Here is a 23176-nt window from a genome sequence, read left to right on the forward strand (position 1 = left end):
CCCAGCAATTTACTCTTAAAAAGGTGGCTGGAGCTAAAGGCATAGTCAAGGTTACTGCTCCTTTTTCTTTATCCCAAATCAGATAGCGTTTAGGGTCTTTTTCATCAAATATAAAAACCCAGCCCAGTTCATGACTTGTTTGGCAACAACCCTGAGAAGCTTTACAGCCCTAGACCCTAAAAGGTCAAAAGGCTGTCTTATTCTCAAAATACATTTTATTACCCAATCTGCTCCCGACATTAAATAAAACTCCAAAAATTAAATTCTGGCCCTCAAACCCCACAACAGGATTTAATTAACCTCACCTTCAAGGTGTACAATAATAGAAAAAAGTTGCAATTCCTTGCCTCCACTGTGAGACAAACCCCAGCCACATCTCCAGCACACAAGAACTTCCAAACGCCTGAACCGCAGCGGCCAGGCGTTCCTCCAGAACCTCCTCCCACAGGAGCTTGCTACACGTGCCAGAAATCTGGCCACTGGGCCAAGGAATGCCGCAGCCTGGGATTCCTCCTAAGCCGTCCCATCTGTGTGGGACCCCACTGAAAATCGGACTGGTCAACTCACCTGGCAGCCACTCCCAGAGCCCCTGGAACTCTGGCCCAAGGCTCTCTGACTCACTCCTTCCCAGATCTTCTTGGCTGAGTGGCTGAAGACTGACACTGCCCGATCGCCTCGGAAGCCCCCTAGACCATCACGGACGCCGAGCTTCGGGTAACTCTCACAGTGGAAGGTAAGTCCGTCCCCTTCTTAATCAATACGGAGGCTACCCACTCCACATTACCTTCTTTTCAAGGGCCTGTTTCCCTTGCCTCCATAACTGTTGTGGGTATTGACAGCCAGGCTTCTAAACCTCTTAAAACTCCCCAACTCTGGTGCCAACTTAGACGATACTCTTTTAAGCACTCCTTTTTAGTTATCCCCACCTGCCCAGTTCCCTTATTAGGCTGAGACACTAAATTATCTGCTTCCTTGACTATTCCTGGACTACAGCTGTATTTCATTGCCACCCTTCTTCCCAATCCAAAGCCTCCTTTGCGTCCCTCTCTTGTATCCCCCCACCTTAACCCACAAGTATAAGATACCTCTACTCCCTCCTTGGCGACCGATCATGCACCCCTTACCATCTCATTAAAACCTAATCACCCTTACCCCACTCAACGCCAATATCCCATCCCGCAGCATGCTTTAAAAAGATTAAAGCCTGTTATCACTCGCCTGCTACAGCATGGCCTTTTAAAGCCTATAAACTCTCCTTACAATTCCCCCATTTTACCTGTCCTGAAACGAGACAAGCCTTACAAGTTAGTTCAGGATCTGCATCTTATCAACCAAATTGTTTTGCCTATCCACCCCGTGGTGCCAAACCCATATACTCTCCTATCCTCAATACCTGCCTCTACAACCCATTATTCTGTTCTAGATCTCAAACATGCTTTCTTTACTATCCCTTTGCACCCTTCATCTCAGCCTCTCTTCGCTTTCACTTGGACTGACCCTGACACCCATCAAGCTCAGCAAATTACCTAACCTGTACTGCTGCAAAGCTTCACAGACAGCCCCCATTACTTCAATCAAGCCCAAATTTCTTCCTCATCTGTTACCTATCTCGGCATAATTCTCATAAAAACACACGTGCTCTCCCTGCCAATCTGTCTGACTGATCTCTCAAACCCAAGCACCTTCTACAAAACAACAACTCCTTTCCTTCCTAGGCATGGTTAGTGCGGTCAGAATTCTTACACAAGAGCCAGGACCACACCCTGTAGCCCTTCTGTCCAAACAACTTGACCTTACTGTTTTAGCCTAGCCCTCATGTCTGCGTGCAGCGGCTGCTGCTGCTTTAATACTTTTAGAGGCCCTCAAAATCACAAACTATGCTCAACTCACTCTCTACAGTTCTCATAACTTCCAAAATCCATTTTCTTCCTCATACCTGACGCATATACTTTCTGCTTCCCAGCGCCTTCAGCTATACTCAATCTTTGTTGAGTCTCCCACAATTACCGTTGTTCCTGGCCCAGACTCCAATCCGGCCTCTCGCATTATTCTGGATATCACACCTGACCCCCATGACTGTATCTCTCTGATCCACCTGACATTCACCCCATTTCCCCAAATTTCCTTCTTTCCTGTTCCTCACCCTGATCACGCTTGATTTATTGATGGCAGTTCCACCAGGCCTAATCGCCACACACCAGCAAAGGCAGGCTATACTATAGTACAAGCCACTAGCCTGCCTCTTAGAACCTCTCATTTCCTTTCCATCGTGGAAATCTATCCCCAAGGTAATAACTTCTCAGTGTTCCATCTGCTATTCTACTACTCCTCAGGGATTATTCAGGCCCCCTCCCTTCCCTACACATCAAGCTCGAGGATTTGCTCCCACCCAGGACTGGCAAATTAGCTTTACTCAACATGCCCCGAGTCAGATAACTAAAATACCTCTTAGTCTAGGTAGACACTTTCACTGGATAGGTAGAGTCCTTTCCTACAGGGTCTGAGAAGGCCACTGCAGTCATTTCTTCCCTTCTGTCAGACATAATTCCTCAGTTTAGCCTTCCCACCTCAATACAGTCTGACAACAGACAAGCCTTTATTAGTCAAATCAGCCAGCAGTTTTTCAGGCTCTTAGTATTCAGTGAAACCTTTATATCCCTTACGGTCCTCCATCTTCAAGGAAAGTAGAATAGACTAAAGGTCTTTTAAAAACACACCTCACCAAGCTCAGCCACCAACTTAAAAAGGACTGGACAATACTTTTACCACTTTCCTTTCTCAGAATTCAGGCCTGTCCTCGGAATGCTACAGGGTACAGCCCATTTAAGCTCCTGTACAGACGCTCCTTATTAGACCCCAGTCTCATTCGAGACACCAGACCAACTTAGACTGTGCCCCAAAAAACCTGTCATCCCTACTATCTTCTGTCTAGTCATACTCCTATTCACCGTTCTCAACTACTCATACATGCCCTGCTCTTGTTTACACTGCCAGTTTACACTGTTTCTCCAAGCCATCACAGTTGATATCTCCTGGTGCTGTCCCCAAACTGCCATTCTTAACTCTTGAAGTAAATAAATAATCTTTGCTGGCAGGACTATGCTGAATCTCCTTAGGCACTCTCTAATCAGATATCCTGAGTCGTCCCAATTCTTAGACCTTTTATACCTGTTTTTCTCCTTCTGTTATTCCATTTAGTTTCTCAATTCATCCAAAACCATATCTAGGCCATCACCAATCATTCTATACGACAAATGTTTCTTCTAACAACCCCACAACATCACCCCTTACCACAAGACCTCCCTTCAGCTTAATCTCTCCCACTCTAGGTTCCTACGCCGCCCCTAATCCCGCTTGAAGCAGCCCTGAGAAACATCGCCCATTCTCTCTCCATACCACCCCCCAAAAATTTTCGCCACCCCAACACTTCAACACTATTTTTATTTTTCTTATTAATATAAGAAGTCAGGAATGTCAGGCCTCTGAGCCCAAGCCAAGCCATCGCATCCCCTGTGACTTGCACGTATACGCCCAGATGGCCTGAAGTAACTGAAGAAGCACAAAAGAAGTGAATATGCCCAGCCCCACCTTAACTGATGACATTCCACCACAAAAGAAGTGAAAATGGCTGGTCCTTGCCTTAAGTGATGACATTACCTTGTGAAAGTCCTTTTCCTAGCTCATCCTGGCTCAAAAAGCACCCCCACTGAGCACCTTGCGACCCCCACTCCTGCCCGCCAGAGAACAAACCCCCTTTGACTGTAATTTTCCTTTACCTACCCAAATCCTATAAAATGGCCCCACCCTTATCTCCCTTTGCTGATTCTCTTTTCGGACTCAGCCCACCTGCACCCAGGTGAAATAAACAGCCATGTTGCTCACACAAAGCCCGTTTGGTGGTCTCTTCACACGGACGCGCATGAAACTCAGCACTTTGGAAGGCCAAGTTGGGCGGATCACCTGAGGTCAGGAGCTCGAGACCAGCCTGGCCAATATGGTGAAACCTTGTCTTTACTAAAAATACAAAAATTAGCTGGGTGTGGTGGTGTGCACCTGTAGTCCCAGCTACTCAGGAAGCTGAGGCAGGAGAGTCACTTAAACCCTGAAGGCGGAGTTTGCAGTGAGCCAAGATAGCGTCACTGCACTCCGACTTGGGTAACAGAGCGAGACTCTGTCTCAAAACAAAACAAAACAAAACACATAAACACAGAAGACCCAAATCACAGCTTTCTCTCCTGGTAAAAAGCTAGCTGAACCCTAAGATTATATAGAACCCAACTTTTCTGGTAAGTTTTAATAATTTTTATCATGAGAAATATGAGTTTAAAATACTGATCACTGATCTTTTTATTTTCAGCTTTTGATATTCTTTATTTCTGGCTAAGAGAGGGGGAAAATTGGCAGAAAATTGGCTAGCACATGGCTACTACTGAATTTCCAATCATATGACATGTATCTTATGTTTGACGTAGTCCTCTAAAAACCTAGAAATGATTTGTCTTAGCACTTAACCACCCTATACCCATCAAAGTATAAATTGAATATATGATTGCTCTTTGATGTTTTGTTCATTCTATATAATTTATGCCAGAATAAAGGTCTTTGTGGATCTGACAGCTGGAAGACTGTACTAGGCCAATGGAGTCCCAGAAATAATCTACTGAAGAACAGGAGGACGTGTTTGTCTATTCTTTAACAGACTGAATTAACCAAAATGGAAAAGTTTTTGCTAGGGCCTAGAAGCACAAAATGGTAGCAAAAAATGCATAATCTTGGAGAAACCTTAGGGAGGCATCATAGTTGCCTCCGTTCTGCTCACTCTCAACCCTAGGATGATATGTTGGAATAGGTAGGCAGAAAGTGATCATTCCGTCTCACTCCATGTCAACTGTTTGCCTAGCATTCCAGAGTCCATCTGTAAATTAAATTGGGAAAGACTAGGGAGTTGAGAGGGGACATTCAAATACCCTTGATGATGTTTTGTTATCTCACAACCACTAAAGTGTTTCAGAATGGTTGAAGGTAGATTGCTCTAAAGGTGGGCTCCATCAGTTTATTGTCAGCAACCCTCTATCTCCTCCCAAATTAGCTTACTAGGCTCTACTCCATTGATACTGCATAGCCGCTGCCTTCTTAAAGTGTTAAGTCTAGGTTTCTCAAGCCTATACAGGTAAACTTTCAGCATGGTTGTTTTACTTTTTTTACCTTTTACATTAGGAAAACCTCAGACTAGCTTTTAGTGATCTTTACTTATTCTTTGACAGTGGACAGGCACCAATTATGGGCTAAGATGAATGAGCTCAATTTATATCCCTGGTTACTCATTTTGTACATAGACTGAATTAGTCAGGTAACAATAGTCTCTTGATAGATCAGATAATTTTCCCTGGAGTAAATCTTTATTAATTTTCTGCCCCCCTTTGTTTTACTTGTACCATAAACATTTGACGAACTATTCGTTCTACCTATTAAAAAGCTCATAAAGAGACATATACTCTGATAGGCAGTTAAATAGTTTACAGTTACCAACTATGAGGACATTACTAGAACCCCAGCCCTGAAGGTATAGAATAAAAAGGAAAAGAGGTACTGGCATGAAGAAACTGAGGTCTTAAGTAATAAAGAAGGCCTCTGAGTGTTACCAGAACACAGTTTTTGCTTGTTTTAAAATTATGCACTGCTGAAAGTTCTTTTGAAATCTCCAAAGAGACCTCTTCCCAGGATTAACTGGCTGTACTGCTTCTGGTAGCACCATGGTGTGGTATCTATAGTACCTAGGAGGCCTGAGATTTAGTGGCAGCTGATGAAAAAATTTCTGAAGATGACCAAAAACAGTGCCTGCTATTCTGAATGTTAATCTTTCCACAAGATCTTGACATTCTTCCCAGAGGGAAGTGGGGTCTATGTCACATTCCTTGCATCTGGGCTGGCTTGTTGTTTGCTTTTAACCAAATGATGTTGGAAATTTCCAAGAGTATGTCAGAAATGGTAATGCAGCTTCTGTCTGTTTGCTGGATGATTCACATTTGAAGCCCCAAGTCACTATGTAGAAGCCAGACTAGCCTAAGGCCACCACGCTGGGTGGAAGTCCAGCCACAAGAGGCCATGTGTAAGCGCTCTATTTGGCAGTCCTAGACTTTGACCTCTCCCAGCCTAGATGCCAGAGGTGTCAGTAATGATTCCAGTCTTCAGCTTATTGTCAAGTCACTAGCTAGTCTTTGAGTCTTCCCAGATGAAGCCCTTAGACCACCATGAAAGAGATATAAGCCACTCCTGCTGTGACCTTTCCAAATACCTGGCCCACTGAATTCCACAGAAACAAATGTTTGTTGTTTTGTGCCTTTGGGTTTGGGGCAGTTTGTTACATAGCAGTAGTAAATGGAACAAACTTGTAACAGTATTTTCACTTGCGTCCATGTGAAGAGACCACCAAACAGGCTTTGTGTGAGCAACAAGGCTGTTTATTTCACCTGGGTGCAAGCGGGCTGATACTGAAAAGAGAGTCAGCGAAGAGAGATAAGGGTGGGGCCGTTTTATAGGATTTGGGTAGATAAAGGAAAATTACAGTCAAAGGGGATTTGTTCTCTGGCGGGCAGGAGTGGGGGTCGCAAGGTGCTCAATGGGGGAGTTTTTTGAGCCAGGATGAGCCAGGAAAAGGACTTTCACAAGGTAATGTCATCACTTAAGGCAAGGACCAGCCATTTTCACTTCTTTTGTGGTGGAATGTCATCAGTTAAGGCAGAGGAGGGCATTTTCACTTCTTTTGTGATTCTTCAGTTACTTCAGGCCATCTGGGCATATACGTGCAAGTCACCGCGGATGTGATGGCTTGGCTTGGGCTCAGAGGCCTGACAAGTATAAATTCCAAAAACTTGGGAAAACAACCTTTGAATTTAGTGTGTTGGGGTAACACACAAGTTTTCTGAATGGTGGCCTCCTAATAATGCTTAGCAGCCTATAAAGTTGGGGGGTAGGGTAGTAAAAGTGAAAAGGTTTTTCATTGCAGTTTCTTTGTAAATCTCTTTCAAGTCAATTTTAACTATCGCAACTACATTTTAAAATTTGGCTCTTTTTTTCTTGTCTCAAGCATAGTTCTTTGGCACTAGGAAAAGTATTTTATTAGTTCCTAGCTAGCTAATTATTTTAGCTTGTTGGTTTTTTATGTTGAAGATTTCCTCTGCTTTAGACATCTTTTAAAATGGATTTTAGTGGACATGGAAATCTGAATTGACAGTCGTTTAAATGAGTCAAGACCCATTTAATGGGGTTATGAATTTGACACACTGAATGGTGATTGGCAATATTTTTTAAAAAACAAAATAAAAGGTATAAATCAGAGAGTTACTATAGCTAAAAAGCTATGTGAAATGTTAACCAATTAAAGTAGAAAGATGTGTCACTAATGATCATTCTGGCTTCAGAATAATTGATCTGAGGCCCTTTATAACCATAATTAAACAGCAGAGACTACTTCTCAAAGAGCTTGGCTATAACCCTCAGATGTTCTCATGTCTGCATTGCTGTATAGTTCATACAGTGCTGCTTTGCTTCCAAAGATGGATGAATATGTTCTCATTTTTTGGGTGGGTATCTGAGTCCATTTGTCCTGCTATAACAAAATATCATAAACTAGTAGCTTATTAACAACAAAAATTTATTTCTCACAATTCTAGAGGCTGGGAAGTACAAGACTAAGGTGCTGGTAGATTTGGTCTCTGGTGAGGGGCCCACATCCTGGTTCATAGAATGACACCTTCTTACTGCTTCCTCACATAGTGAAAGGGACAAGGCAGCTCTTTGGGATCTCTTTTATAAGGGACTAATCCCATTGATGAGGGCTCCTCCCTCATGACCTAATCACCTTCCAAAGGCCCCACCTCCTAAAACCATCACCTCAGGGGTTAGGATTTCAATATATGAATTTTGAAGGGACACATTCAGACCACAGCTGAGGGATAGGGGTAGGGGGAGGTTAAGAGGGAGCTTCAAAGGGGAAACGAACATAACTAATTTTAGATTCAGAACTATTAAGAGTTTGAAGATTCCTGAAGCTTTTCACTATCCATTTTCCCAATAGTAAAACAGAATAATAGGCCAGGAAGAATTTATTCTTATATGACAATATCTGATGTTTCAAAAGACTAGTTCCTTCTACATTTATTTCTAAATTGATCATTTAAAACCAAAATACAAAATATTATCTTTCTCAGTATTCCCTAATAAACAATATCTTTATTTGGTTCCAAAGGCTTAATGTCATACAGGGAAAAAAATTAACATTACTGTAATACCTGACAAAATGTTGTGAGCCACTTTTTCACTCCATTCAGGTAATTCTTTTGGCTTTTCTTCTGGAACTGGCTCACATGGTACAATGTGACTCAGGTTAACTTCTTCACTTGAAGTATCTTTAGCCTAAACAGTAAAAATGTTTCAAAATGTGAAGTTAGTACTAAGAGGGGGAAAACTGTAAGCATTATATAACAAATATGAAGCCAACAAATACTAGATAAAATTAATGAAAAATATCTCCAGCCAACCTAGTTACCAGTATGGTCTTATAAAGTACAATACCAGAACTGCCATGAAGTTGAAAACTGTTCTGGTCCATATAAATCTTGACTGGTAAGATTTAAATACCAATATAAGTCCAATATGGCATTTAACAAATCATTTAAATTGACTTTTTTCTTTTCTGGACTAGACTGATTTCCTTCAAACAGATATCATCCCTAGATACTAGTGTGCACATGGTACTCAGTAAGATTAAAAGATTTTTGTTAAATGACTCAATCAGTAAGCAAAGATGAATTCATAAACTGGTTTTGACAGAGATCAAACAAATGTCTAATTTGAAACAAGAAGGAATATATAAACACAGAATAATCTGTTATTCCATTTAAGAGGAAATGGAGAACATATATCTATACTTTGCTAACTGAACAGCTGTGATGAGAGCCTGGGCCAACACCCAAACTCTTAAAGCTGAATGAACTCATTCTAAGAAATAAGACGCAGGCCAACTCAGACCTCATAGTATTAATATAATAAAATAACTTGAAAATCAAAGTGGCCAGTAACACAAAGAATGTCACATAAAATATAAAAACAACATTAAACAAAACAACTTCTACATGGGATAAAAGTCACCCATAAGTAAAATCTAAAGCTTTTCACTGCATATACTTTTTAATATCATTTGATTTTTTTAGAACAAGAAATTAAATTTTAAAACATGAAGTTCTAAATGATATGGAAGAATTTCCAAATATACTGTTAAGTAAAAAAGCAAGGAGCAAAATATTATGTTTTACATGCCACCATTTATGTTAAATATTATATATGTCTCTGTGTGTGTGTATTTAACTATGCATAAAATATATCTAGAAGGACAATAGAAGTTAATAATTATGTGTCTGAGGCCAGGCATGCTAGCTCATGCCTGTAATCCCAGCACTTTGGGAGGCCGAGGTGGGTGGATCACCTGAGGTCAGGAGTTCGAGATTAGCCTGGCCAACTGGTGAAACTGAAACCCCATCTCTACTAAAAATACAAACATTAGCCGGGCATGGTGGCAGACACCTGTAATCCCAGCTGCTCGGGAGGTTGAGACACGAGAATTGCTTGAACCCGGGAGGCGGAGGTTGCAGTCAGCTGAGATCGCACCACTGCACTCCAGCCTGGGCGACAGAGTGAGACTCCATCTGCGGGGGTGAGGAGACAGGGGAAGATTATGTGTCTGGACAGGGGAGCTAGGTGGTTGGTGGACAGGAATAGGGCCCAGACTTATTTTTTACCATATACTCTTTTGTACCCTTTAACTTTGGTTTCTTGTGATTAATTTTAAAACAACGTTTTTAAGTAAAATATATATCTTGGAACCATTTTGGACTCCCAGTATCCTCATATAGCTGGTCTAAGATGTTCAACATAAACCACAGTGACACTTTGCAAATAAATGTAGAATATTCACGTGATATTCATCAATTCCAAAGATAATTATTGAGCATTTACCATGTGGAATATAGCAATGACCAATACTAAACTGCCTATGATACTCAAGACAATGCTGTTTTATTCATATACTTGCTTATATTACCACTTCTGCCTAGAATCCCCTTAAATTTGCTATTCATAAGGCCAACTCTTCTTTATCCTTCAAGACTCATTTTAGTCATAATGTCCTGTAGGAGGGGGCTCCTCACTGCTTCCCATACCACTCATCCACCCACACTTATCTGTTAGGCTAGGCTGCATCTTCTATCTAATATCCACATTGGATAGAAATGATCTCTTTGCTAATCTGTTCTTTCCATTAGACAGTAAATTCATTGAGACAAGAAATTTAAACTTTTTCCACTATGTAGGCCTAACATTCTAGCTCTCAATAAATATTTCCTGAACTCTAATCCAAATTTACCAGTTAGAATATATTACATACTCAGAGCCTATGAAATGAAAGAAGAAACCACTCAGTATATTTTTTAAAATCAAATCTCTGTCCTGTTGCCCATCCATAAAAAAACAGGAAACTGAATAAAAATGGCAGTGTAAGAAAAAAAAAGACAGTAGCATATCTAGCCCCCAAGCTCTTAGTGAATATAGGAAGGCAGAGAATAACACAAAACAAATAAGAAAGTATGTGCATCACTAATGCAAATATAAAAATATTTTGGCCAGGTATGGTGGCTCATGTCTGTAATGCTGGCTACTCGTGGAGGGTGAGGCAGGAGGATCACATGAGCCTCGGAGGTCAAGGCTGCAGTGAGCCATGTTTGCACCACTGCACTCCAGCCTGGGTGACAAGGCAGGATCCTGTCTCAAAAAAAATAAAATCTCTCAAACAGTTGGGAAAAAAATCTATCCCCCAAACACAGAGTATCTTTTAAAATAGTTTAAGTAACACACACTTTAAAAGGGAAATACTACAACTGATTCTAATTGTTTTTGCCAGTGATCACTTTGTTGACTAATGCACAAGTTGCTTTGCTTTAGTATATGGGAATGTGATCATATAAATACATGAAACTGGAGAAAGGTACCATTAGAAGACAACACACACACTTATTACTCTTTTATTTACCCTTTTTCCACGTTTTCCTTTATGACGTACATCCTTATTGCCTTGGTCCAACTGTTTCACATCAGTGCCAGAGGCTTCTTTTAGTTGGTCAGAGGAGGGTCTAGTTCTTCCAGGGATTTGGAATTCATTTTCTTCTTCTGCTCTGTTCCAGTTGGCCTAGAGAATAAAGGTTTAAGCTTAACTCTAATCAGAATTTTTCTTAGATGACTTTCTGCCAGCTATATTACACCATGCTCAAATGACATACTTGTTTGAATGTCAGTTTGGCAGTCTATCAGTAACAACTACTTTTGCTTTTTTCTCTACGCTTCTCTTTTGTTTCATCACCAAACCCCAAACCTCCGAGTTCTTTGGTTCATAGCATATGCCTAAGTAAGTTTCAAAAGACAAAGTATAAAAGACAACTTATAGCAGTTGTTGGTATAAGTTATCTTTGAATCAGATGCAGCTACATTTAAATTTAATTAATGAATAAATTTTAGTTAACATATACAAGAGAAAATGAATTTAAAGGCAATTAACAAAACTCATGTCCACTTCATTATGCATTATTGGAAGGTTTATTTTTTAATTTTCTGCACAATATACACTTTGCTGAATGAATGCTTAAGAGTAAAAACCAGTCAAAATTATAGCTAGTAACTAGCTTATGTTTACAGTTGAAGTTCTGGGACAGTAAAGCAAGCTAAAAATAACATACAAATACCAAAAAATTAAATTGAAGACAGAAAATAAACATACAACCTAAAAGTGTGCTTAGTTTCTTTCCTAAAGCCCAGTAATACAGGTCCAGTTAACATAGGGGTGAAGGGAGAAATAGTTCCACATTAGGTCTGTGAATACTTAAGAGCATCATTTCACTCAGTAAACAGTGAAGTGAAGATGAACTCCTTCATTTGACCATATTCCTGCCTTTGTGAATTCCTCCTCACAAGTACAATGAGGCTACACACTTCTGTATGCTGATCATGTATTTTGTTAAATAATTGCTGCTATGCTAAAGTACTGGTTTGTTGACGACCAGGTAGGTCATTCTCGGGTGAACAGGGGCTGATTTTATATTTTTATACACACACACACACATCCCCCACACCTTCGTGGTCTCCTGTTCTCATACTTTGCCCATCCCACCACTTAACACAGTAACTGGTTAAATAATGAATTCCAAGTATCTGCTGATTGAAGGAGAGAATAAAAGATTATACTATTATAATGCCCACCTCATTCAACCCCTGATGACTGTCAATATTCATAATCAAAAATACTTTTTCCCTTTTGCTACAACAATATATAAAGAAAGTCTCTCCATAATACTCTATTCAAGTTCCCTGTTAAACCGAAATACTCTATTTCTACAGGTACGCATGTGGGCAGAGGAAACATGCCAAATAAGGAAAGTTCCAGGATGATCATATTTTAAATCATATTTTCTTTTTTTTTTATTTGGCCTTCATTTACCACAAGAACAAAGATAATTATCTCAACCAAAGCCTGTTTCTTCCTCAGAATGCCAACCATACCCCTTAAAATGTCCAACATAACCTATCTACTAAAGCTAAAATTATCTTCATGTCACCATTTAGACCCATTAGTACACTTTTCCAGCTGAGCAGTAAAGCAGTGGTGAAAACAATAGCTAACATTCACAGAGCATAACTACTCGCTCTGATATAAGTGCTTAATGTATTAATTTTTAATTTTCACCACAGCCCAATGAAGTGGACACTGTTATTATCCCCATTTTATAAGTAAATTAAAGTATAGAGAAGATCAGGAACAGCTGAGCTAAACGGTCATTAAGTGGAAGAGTTTGAATTCATATACAGGCAATTTGACTCTAGAGCTCACAATCTTAACCACTATTATGGCAAATTCCAAGCATGTAGCTGTGAACACACAAACAAATGATGAACTGTCAGTCTCCTAACCTTGATTACAGTAGAGGTTATTACAATTTCTCTAAAAGCTGAAGTGCTTATGTTAAAGTAGATTTTTTTCACCCTAAAGATGATCACACAAGTTACCTGGAGCCGAAGGTCAGACATTTGCCTTAACAGATCCTCAAAGAGCTCTCTATCATCCTCTGGTAACTCAGAGGACAGGACGACCCCCACAAAGCATCCTGCTGCTTGTAGCATTGTATCAGGAAACATGTAGGCTCCCGCAGTACATTTCAGAACCGGAGATCTATCAGGAACTAGAGGATATAACCAGTCACAAACCTGAAAGGATTCATTAGAAGAAAAAAAATATACATATAAATAAATGAAACTAGATTTTCACTTATGTTTTAATAAAATTGTTATATTAGAAAATAAACACTTCAAAGTTGGAAACATATTTTAAAAGGCTTTAAGAACCATCAACATCAACAAATCCCCAAGAAAATTAATCATTTGCTAGTCTGATCTTTTTGCAATAAGGACTGCGCTAAATGTGCCATGGCTCCACTAATTATACAATCTTAAAGCTGATGGCCTTAACTAGCCTAGTGTTAACCAATAATGACTCCAGCTTTAAATAAATAATAATCAAAATAAATTAAGGTTTTCGTTATTGAAATCAGATATTCCTTTTGTGGTAAATAAACTATTTTCAGGTATTATTTACTTGAAATATTTACTGAAATAATAGTACTTACTGATTTAATCCTCCTAACAATCCTATGAAATCAGTTACTATTATTGTCATTTTATGTACAAGAAAATTGAGGCACAGAGAGGTCAATTAAGTCGCTCAGAACCAACAACTAAAAAGTGGAGCTTGGATTTTAACACAGGTAGTCTGGACCAGAGAAGCTGAACAAGTATTTTAATTAGAAACCCAGCACTCACAGGCCGGGCACAGTGGCTCACACCTATAATCCCAACACTCTGGGAGGCCAAGGAGAGGCGGGGGGATTATTTGAGGTCAGGAGTTCAAGACCTGCCTGGACAACATGGTGAAACCCCCGTCTCTACTAAAACTACAAAAATTAGCTGGGTGTGGTAGTGCATGCCTGTAATCCTAGCTCCAGCTCCTTGGGAGGCTGAGGCAGGGGAATCACCTGAACCTGGGAGGTGGAAGTTGCAGTGAGCCAAGATTGTGCCACTGCACTCCAGCCTGGGCAACACAGCAAGACTCTGTCTCAAAGAAAAAATAAATAAATAAATAAATAAGAAATTCAGCACTCACTCACAACATGGAATAATTTTTTGTACTAAACCCAAGAGAACCTGACATAACAGAATAGATTAAGTTAATGTTTATGGATTATCTATCTATTGTAAAATTAAAAGCAAAATAACAAAAGCTCTCCTGCAATGTCATCTGGGGAGGTCAGTTTGCCAGTACATACACAGACTTAAGCTCACATCCTGGCTGCCTAATTTATTTCTAATGCAATACATTCTTTGAGAAACCAAAATATAACTGTGCTCAACATCAAAACAGTCTTACCCACAAACTTTTAACATTTGAGTAGTCATTTATTTTAATATGTATGAGAAAAATACATATTTCCCTTAATTTCAGTTATTATAAAGATAAAACTGACAAGTGGGACAATTTAGTAAAAATATAAAGCAAGTAATAGCAGCAGTATAGAGTTGACAAAAAAAATTGTAAAAGTTATTCTAAAATAAAACTTAGGAAAGGTTTTTCTTTTTTCTTTTTCTTTTTCTTTTTTTTTTTAACTATTCCATGGTTTCTTTCAGATTATCTATATCCTGGTCACCTTAATTGAACTGGAATATCACCAAATTGTCTTTAAAAAAACCAACACTTTATAGACCTTTCCTAGGACAGGATATTACAGATAAGTGAGTCATCCACCATAGGCTGATTTTTCCCAGTTTCATTTTCAGAGGGCAATCTCATGTCCAATTTCTGTAATTATAGATTTAACAGGTTTAAAAAGTATTTGGTATTAAAACTAAAACCAAAAGAAAAATCTTTTTTTGAAGTTCTAGAATTCTATCTACCTAAAACCAAAAAAACTTAATTTCCTATTTAGACCAATAGTGATTTTAACAGTGATTTTTAGCATAGGAAATATCTAACTTCTAGTATTTAGCTGGATTATTATTGTATTTTTTTTTTTGGATAAAAACATTCAGTAAACACATATGTTAACTCCTTTTAAGGACACTCTGCTACAAATACCTGAATACAAGCAAATGAGAACCTCTTAAGGAGACTCAAATTAAATTTTGGGTGCAATTTTACTTTTCGTTTAGGACAAAAAATACACATGAGAAAGATTAAAAACAAAATTAAATGCACTAAGGACAAATTTGTATTAAAGTACAAGTCATTTCAATGGATGAGTGAATGTAACCACGGTACAGTATTTCTGCCATTCACTACCCCATCTCCAGTTGCTAAGGACCCAAAGATTTTTTATTCCATCATTACAGTGCAACACTATTAGTAGAAATTGTTATAGCTTTCATCACCCGCCGCTACAAACCCCAATCAATAAGCCTACTCTTTGTAACCTTAAGGCTCCTTCCTTAAAATAATCTACAGGATTCACAATATTCTTTCTGTCCAGTATCAAATATTTCCTTTCAATAATGCCCTCAAAGTATCTCCCTCACACATCCCTAGCAAGCCTCGAATTGTCTTTAAACAACTTTCAAGTTGACTTCATATAAAAACTACATAAGAATCAACAGGAGAGAATACCAAAAGAGAAAATGAATAGAGATACGCTGTGCTATTACTAAACCACATTATTTGGACTGTGGACAAAACATCTGTTTTGCTTAAATAGTGATCTTTCTTCAATGCAAACTCCTTTGTTATATTCAACGTATACTGAGTCCTCATTTCAAGAACTCATCTTCCTATACCTACATCCAATCTTTTAAAACGAGACTGTCACTGGACCGCTCTCTTCAGAATACCTCACTAAATCCACAGCAATGCCCTGACATCAATCTTTATGTAGCACTCTTTACTCTTAGACCAAGTGCATTCTGGTAAATTTCTCTGCTTGGACTGTTGGAATTACATCTTAAATTATCACCACAGTCTCGAATTCTAAACCAGGGTCTCTCAACCTTGGCATAGTTGAGATTTTGGGCAGGATAATTTTTTTTTGTTCATGAGGGCTGTCCTGTGAAAATGTGTGGCAGCATCCGTGGCCTCTATCCACCATGCCAGTAGCAATCAACTTCCAGTATGACAACCAAAAATGCCTCCAGACATTGTCAAATGTTCTCTGGGGAGGCAAAACTACCCTGGGTTGAGAACAACTGTTCTGGACCATGGGCTCGGTCTCTCCCAGTTCAGACCCTCAGCTGAGTCTTGACAACATTTGTGAATATTTACAGCTATACATCCACAGGAATTACATAAATCCCTTTTGAAATTAAACTTATTAGGTTTCTTCTTCAGATAAAGAATTAAAAATATAAGGATGACCACTCTTCTCAAGTTTTATCATCAGAAACTTAATACCAAAATAAAACTATTAATATATCTTTTTTAAAAAAAGAAAAAGACAAACACAAACAGATGTTCAAGGCTCATAATTTCATGGAATATATTTAAAAACAAAGTAGAATTTATTGTTATCTTTTTGCACTTATACTGGACACATAAACATTAACAAATAAAAATGATGTAGTCTACACGTATTTCAAATTATGCTTTCATTTTTCTTTGGCTTACCTGAAGAAACCCGGGAGGACGGTTTAGAACCGTATCAAGAGAATTATCCAAAAACCTCACAATTCGAAGGTACCCAGGATACGAAGGTGCACTAACCTCCCCTGCAGGATTTACAAAAAAAATCTGTACTCCATTTGGTATCAAAATCAATTCATCTGCATCCAGCCCTAAGGTCTCAAGAGGCGGCGGCTGAGAATGATTCCTATAAAACTCCTCTCCAACTGACGAAAACTCCCCAGAATCTGTTCCATAGGATACAGTGTAGTGACCTTCAGCAGCTTGAGGAGTATAAGCAGGAGGAGCTTCTGCTGGACAACTTTGTGATGGTAAAGAGAGAGAAGCAGGTGCAGCAACTGCCCCTGCACTTGGAGTTGAGGTGTTTCCATTTACTTCAGCATGCTGAGGAGCTGAACTAAAAGACTGAGGCTCTGGTAATTTTTCACACATGTCTTTAGGTGGAAATTCTGGATATAACTTGGGCACCTCCTGAAGATCATTCTGCAGAGAAGTGGCAAGACCCTTCTCTAGAATTTCCAGCCTGGTGCGTACATTCTGTAGAGTTTCTTTCATTTTCTGTTGCATCTGTCTAGCAGATTCCCACCCAGGACCTGTGTGTTCAGACTCTTTTGATGAAATGCTGATCCCTCTGAGCAGGTGTCCTATTCCTTGCTTATAGTAGTTCTTTGCTTCTTCCTTCTGACCTAATTCATCTGTATTCAGACCTTTGTTAACAAATAAAAAGGCCTTCTTATATGCTTCTCTGATGATCTTAATTTCAGCAGGTTCTCCATTTTGTGGCTCTTGCTCCATTTCTGCAAAATTGGAGACATATTTAATCATCTTGCTTAGCTATTGTTTACTTATGATTCATATCTCCTACCTGAATATATTTTAAGAGTACAAGTGCCTCGCTTATCTCTGTTTTGTTCACTATTATACTATCCTTTAAGCCTACTATTAGGTCTGTCATAAAGAAAGCACTTAACATGTATTTGATGAATGGATAAATAAATGAAAACTCTTGGTCCAAAATACCTTAAATTAAAAACATAAGAGAATAAATCAGAATACATCTATTAAATAATTTTCTTGTTCTGGTTTCTTATAATAGTTTCCTATCATACATCCTTATGGTTGAAACAAGAGTCTCATTCTAAAATTCATTATAATATAAATCCAGATTATATCCAGCCAATAAAAAATGAATTGAATCATACACTGGGGAAAACAGAAATGAGAAAAAAAATGTGAATGAAACTTTGTTACCTGATTTCCACTTAAAGGTGGCAGGTTACCCCACACAGCCCTGTTGCTTCCCCAAATCCCACTAAGATGACTCTGGAAAGACTATGAAAAAGGAACAACCATTTTTCTTAGTGAGAAAAATACATGAATAGGCACTTCACAGAAGGAAATCTTTAAAAAGCATCTGAAAAGGTGTTCAACATACTATTCCCTCAGAAAAGTGAAACTAAAATCAAGTGATACCAACTAGACACTTAACAGATGGCTAAAATTTAAAAGACTGATTAGTGCTAAGTGAAGACAAGTGGAACTCTTCTACCTTGCTGGTGAAAGCTGAAAAATGATACAACATTTTGGAAAACTGGCAGTTTCTACTAAAGCTAAACACCCACTCAATGACCCAACAATTCCACTTGCAGGTATATAACCAAGAGAAATGGATGCATGTGCATGCCAAAAACATGTATGGCAATATTCACAGCAACTATATTCACAAAAAGCAAATCCTTAAAACAACCCAAATGCTCACTCATTCATACAATGCAATAATACACAGAAAAAAAATTTTAAACCTGATTGCCTGCAACATCAATGAATCTCACCAATTCTTTGAGGAAAAGCCAAATACAAAAGACTTCATATTGAGACCACATACTATGATTCTACATGAATGAATTAAATGGGAAAAACTGGTCTGTGATATGACATAAATCAAAATAGTGCTTATAGGTAGAGGCTACAGACTTCACAGGTACAGGAGGGAATCTCATGGCCTTTGGAAATGTTCTCTGTTGATCTGAGTGATGACTACAAGGGTGTACAGTGGTCCCCCCTTATGTATAGCTTCATTTTCTGTGGTTTCAGTTACCTGCAGTCAACCATGATCTGAAAATATTAATATTAAATGGAAAATTACAGAGATAAATAATTCATAAATTTTAAATTGCACATTCTCAGTATCATGATTAAATCTCCTGTTGTCTCTCTCTGTGCCCCCTGGGACATGAATCATCCTTTTGTCCAGGGCATCCATGCTGTCTATGCTCCCCTCCCATGATCACTTAGTAGCTGATATGGTTTGGCGATGTCCCCACCCAGATCTCACCTTGAATTGTAATACCCATAATCCCCAGGTGTCAAGAGAGGGACCCCGTGGGAGATGACTGGATCACGGGGGCAGTTTGCCCCATGCTGTTCTCCTGATAGTGAGTTCTCACAACATCTGATGGTTTTATAAGGCAGTTTTTCCAGCTTTTGCTAGCTCTCTCTTTCCTGCCGTCATGTGAAGAAGGTCTTTGCTTCCCCTTCATCTTCCGCCATGACTGTAAGTTTCCTGAGGCCTCCCCAGCCACGCAGAACTGAGTCAATTAAACCTCTTTTCTTTATAAAGTACCCAGTCTTGGGCAGTTCTTTACAGCAGCGTGAAAACGGACTAATACAGTAGCCATCTTGGTTATCAGATCAACTGTTCCAATATTGTGGTGGTTGGATTCAACTAATTCTTTTTACTTAATAATGGCCCCAAAGTGCAACAGTAGTGATGCTGGCAATTTTGATACACTGAAAAGCTGTGAAGTGCTTCCTTCAAGTGAAAAGGTTAAAGTTTTCAACTTAAGAAAAAAAATCATATGCTGAGGTTGCTAAGATCTACCATTAATAACATATTTTCTATTCCTGAAATTGTGAAGAAGGAAAAAGAAATTAGTGCCAGTTTTGCTGTTGTCCCTTAAACTGCAAAACTTATGGTCAAAGCATGTGATAAGTGTTTAGTTAAGATGGAAAAGGCTGAGATATGAACAGAAACATGTTCCAATTGAAAGCAATTGGGTGCCACACTATCCATGGTTTCAGGCATCCACTAGGGGTCTTGCAACTTATCTCCCTTGGATAAGGGGTTAGGGGGGACTACTGTATGTATACATAAAAATCATTAAACTATACATTTAAGATCAGGGTACTATATGCATTTTATGTGATTCCTCAATAAAACAGATAAATAATAAAGCCATAACTCACAAGTACAAATAGGGAAGATGAAAAGTCAACAGTACTTGGTGTCAAAAAAGGAGGCAGACAAGTGAAAACTCCCAAAACACACTTGAGAAAACAGATGCTTTAAACTGTCAGTGGGAAAATCAGAGACGCAGCTGCACTTACATCACATCAAGAACCTCCAAAGGCATAAGAATTGATGGAATTCAATCTTCCTATGGAAAGGAAGTAGACATAGAGCTGAAAAAAGAGGACTGGTTGAAAGCCTATTTACAAATTAGCACCCTCAGATCTTTCTTACACCAAGCACTCAGGACACTGTTTCTCTACAGCCCTGAAAGACTGAGTGCTTTGATCTAGAAGAGTGTAAAATAAAGTGAGGATAAGAAACTATCAGGCATGATTAAGGGTAAAAACCAAAAGCAGGGGGATTAAGTGAAATGTTACACATTGATTATTGAGACCCACAGCCTTCTTCCCCACAACTTGGTAATTAGAGTTCCGGCTGCCAGGTACCCCTCAAGAAAGGAGATTGGAAGTTATCTTCTTGAGGAATCTGATCACCACCAAGAAGAAAGACACAAAGAATAGTGACAGTGAGAGTTCCCTAAGGAAAACTGTCCAAGCAATTCACCGTTCAGAAGCCATAGTTGATAGGTTCCACCCATAGAATCTCAGATCAGCTTTCTAGTGCTTCACTCACACGCACACACTCACACACAGACACACAAACAGCCCAGGATCACAAAACATGAGGCAAACATCCAGTATAAAGGATTAAAAGAAGAGCAATGTAATTTGGTTGAAATGGACAATGTGCAGGAAACGTAAAAAAAAAAAACAAACCCTATCATTTATATCAACATAAAGAAAAAGAAAATATCGCATCAATAAAATAAAAAGTGGGATGCGTGCACACTGAAAAAAGGATATTCGAGTGACAAAAGGAACTCCGGGAAATTAAATATTTAAAAAGCAGGAAGGAAAAACTCAAGAAGGATGAGGTCATACAATTATAGAAAATGCCCAGAAAGCAGAGCAAAAAGACAGAGATGAAAAATAGGCAAGAATAAATAAGAAAATTAGGACCCAGTCTATAAGGCATATCATTTGAATAATAAAACTTCTAGAAATATGGGAGGCTGAGGTGGGCAGATCATCTGAGGTCAGGAGCTCGAGACCAGCCTGACCAATATGGTGAAACCCCGTCTAAAAATACTAAAAAATTTGCAGGGCATCATGGCATGCACCTGTATCCCAGCTACTCAGGAAGCTGAGACAGGAGAATTGCTTGAACCCAGAAGGCAGAGGTTGCATTGAGCCGAGATCGTGCCACTGCACTCCAGCCTGTTCACAGAGCGCGACTCCATCAAAAAAACAAAAAAACAAAAAACAAAAAAAACCCAACAAACAAACAAAAAACCTCCTAGAAATAGAGAATAGAGAAAAAATAAGGGATGAAAGAATTAAAGAAATAATTCATAGAATTTCCTAGAATTGGAAAACATGAATTTCCTAATTTAAAAAGACCAACAGGTTGGGCACAGTGGCTGACACCTGTAATCCCAGCACTTTAGGAGGCTGAGACAGGAGGATCGCTTGAGTCCAGGAGTTTGAGATCAGCCTGGGCAACATAGTGAGACCATCTCTACAAAGAAAACATTAAAAAATTAGCCAGACGTGCTGGCGCGTGCCTGTAGTTCCAGCTACTCAGGAAGTGAGGCAGGAGAATTACTTGAGCGCAGGAATTCTAGGCTGCAGTGAGCTATGATCACACCACTGTACTCCAGCCTGGGTTGAAAGAGCAAGACCCCATCTCTAACAAATAAAAGTAAATAAAAAAACCAATGGGCAAAAAATAAGAAAAAAAGGGGAGGCTGAGGTGGGCAGATCACAAGGTCAGGAGATCGAGACCATCCTGGCTAACAAGGTGAAACCCCGTCTCTACTAAAAATACAAAAATATTAGCCAGGCGTGGTGGCAGGCGCCTGTAGTCCCAGCTACTCAGGAGGCTGAGACAGGAGAATTGCTTGAACCCGGGAGGCGGACCTTGCAGTGAGCCGAGATCACACCACTGCACTCCAGCCTGGGCGACAGAGCAAGACTCTGTTTCAAAAAAATAAAAATAAATAAATAAATAAGAAAAAAAGATTTCACACCAAGAAACATACATGACATTTTAGAACACTAGGCTCAAAAGGATCATCTTTAAAATACTTATACAAAAAAAAAGAGAGAGAAGTAAGAGTGCTAAGGAACTTCTTAAAGGCAACAATAGAAGAAGGAAATTATACATTTAATTCATAATTCTGAGTAAAAATAGCTTCTAAACCCAGCCAAGTGATTGCTCAGTTATTACATCTTCTGTTTGCTGGGTACCATGTTTGATGAAAGGAATCCCAAGACTGATGATAAGTTTCCAAGATAACGATTAGGCAAACACCCCAGGGAGGAGTAGGAGACAACAGAAAAGAATTTTTTAAGAAAGTAAAACTGATAGAATATCTAATGTGATTGTAAGCTCTGAAAAAAGATCTACACAACCGTGAGAGTATTCAGGGTTCCATTAGTAATAATTAAAAACTAAGGATTAACTCTAGGGAAAACGATGTTGAGCAAGAAATAAAAAGTAATCATAATGTACTAAATGTTTCAGTTTTGATTGGTGTCATAATATACACAATGAATCTCAATATAAACAAAATTATGGTACAACCATATTGAAAAGATGGGAAGATGGATGGATAAAAAGTTTATGTGCATGCGACAAAGGATGAAAGAGATAAAACTTCATCTTTCCCACTGAGAAGTTAATGGACAGTGCCTAAAACTGAAAAAGTGCCAATATATTCGCACTGTTTAGAGTACAAAAAAGACCAAAAGAATTGGGTAAGAAAAATGATACAAGCTGACTTTGGGAGGAAGGGGTAAGATTTTTCTTAAATCTATGTGTATGATAGAAAATTTAATTACTATTAAAAAAGTAAATGGAAGCTTTAGAGCAACTATGTCGAACAGAACTGTAATGCAAGCCACATATGTAATTTATAATTTTCTAATAACATTAAAAAGGTAAAAAACAGGTGAAGTTAATGTCAATGATAGTATCTTATTTATCCAAATATATCAAAAATATTATTTCAATATGCAGTTAATATAAAAACTTTCAGTTAAATATTTTAGCCTTCTTTTTTTGGT

General features: G+C 38.8%; 1 protein-coding gene across 10 annotated transcripts in view; it reads right to left on the bottom strand.

Moving 5' to 3' along the window:
- Positions 1-23176, bottom strand: part of SPART (spartin) — a 67320-nt gene that overhangs the window by 15319 nt on the left and 28825 nt on the right. For 6 of the 10 annotated variants that reach the window (XM_034936582.3, XM_003826882.6, XM_034936583.3 and 3 more), the window contains exons 2-5: positions 16742-17553; positions 13108-13305; positions 11084-11239; positions 8292-8415 (exon numbers count right to left, since the gene is read on the bottom strand). In XM_034936582.3, the coding sequence (XP_034792473.3) occupies positions 8292-8415; positions 11084-11239; positions 13108-13305; positions 16742-17551 (1288 nt within the window). In that variant the 5' untranslated portion in view covers positions 17552-17553. Of the gene's footprint in view, positions 1-8291; positions 8416-11083; positions 11240-13107; positions 13306-16741; positions 17554-18007; positions 18089-23176 lie in introns of all 10 variants that reach the window. The other 4 variants (XM_055096605.2, XM_055096606.2, XM_063595708.1 and 1 more) reach the window with 1 other exon arrangement.

Source organism: Pan paniscus, chromosome 14, assembly GCF_029289425.2.
Source record: "Pan paniscus chromosome 14, NHGRI_mPanPan1-v2.0_pri, whole genome shotgun sequence".
Classification (NCBI taxonomy): domain Eukaryota; kingdom Metazoa; phylum Chordata; class Mammalia; order Primates; family Hominidae; genus Pan; species Pan paniscus.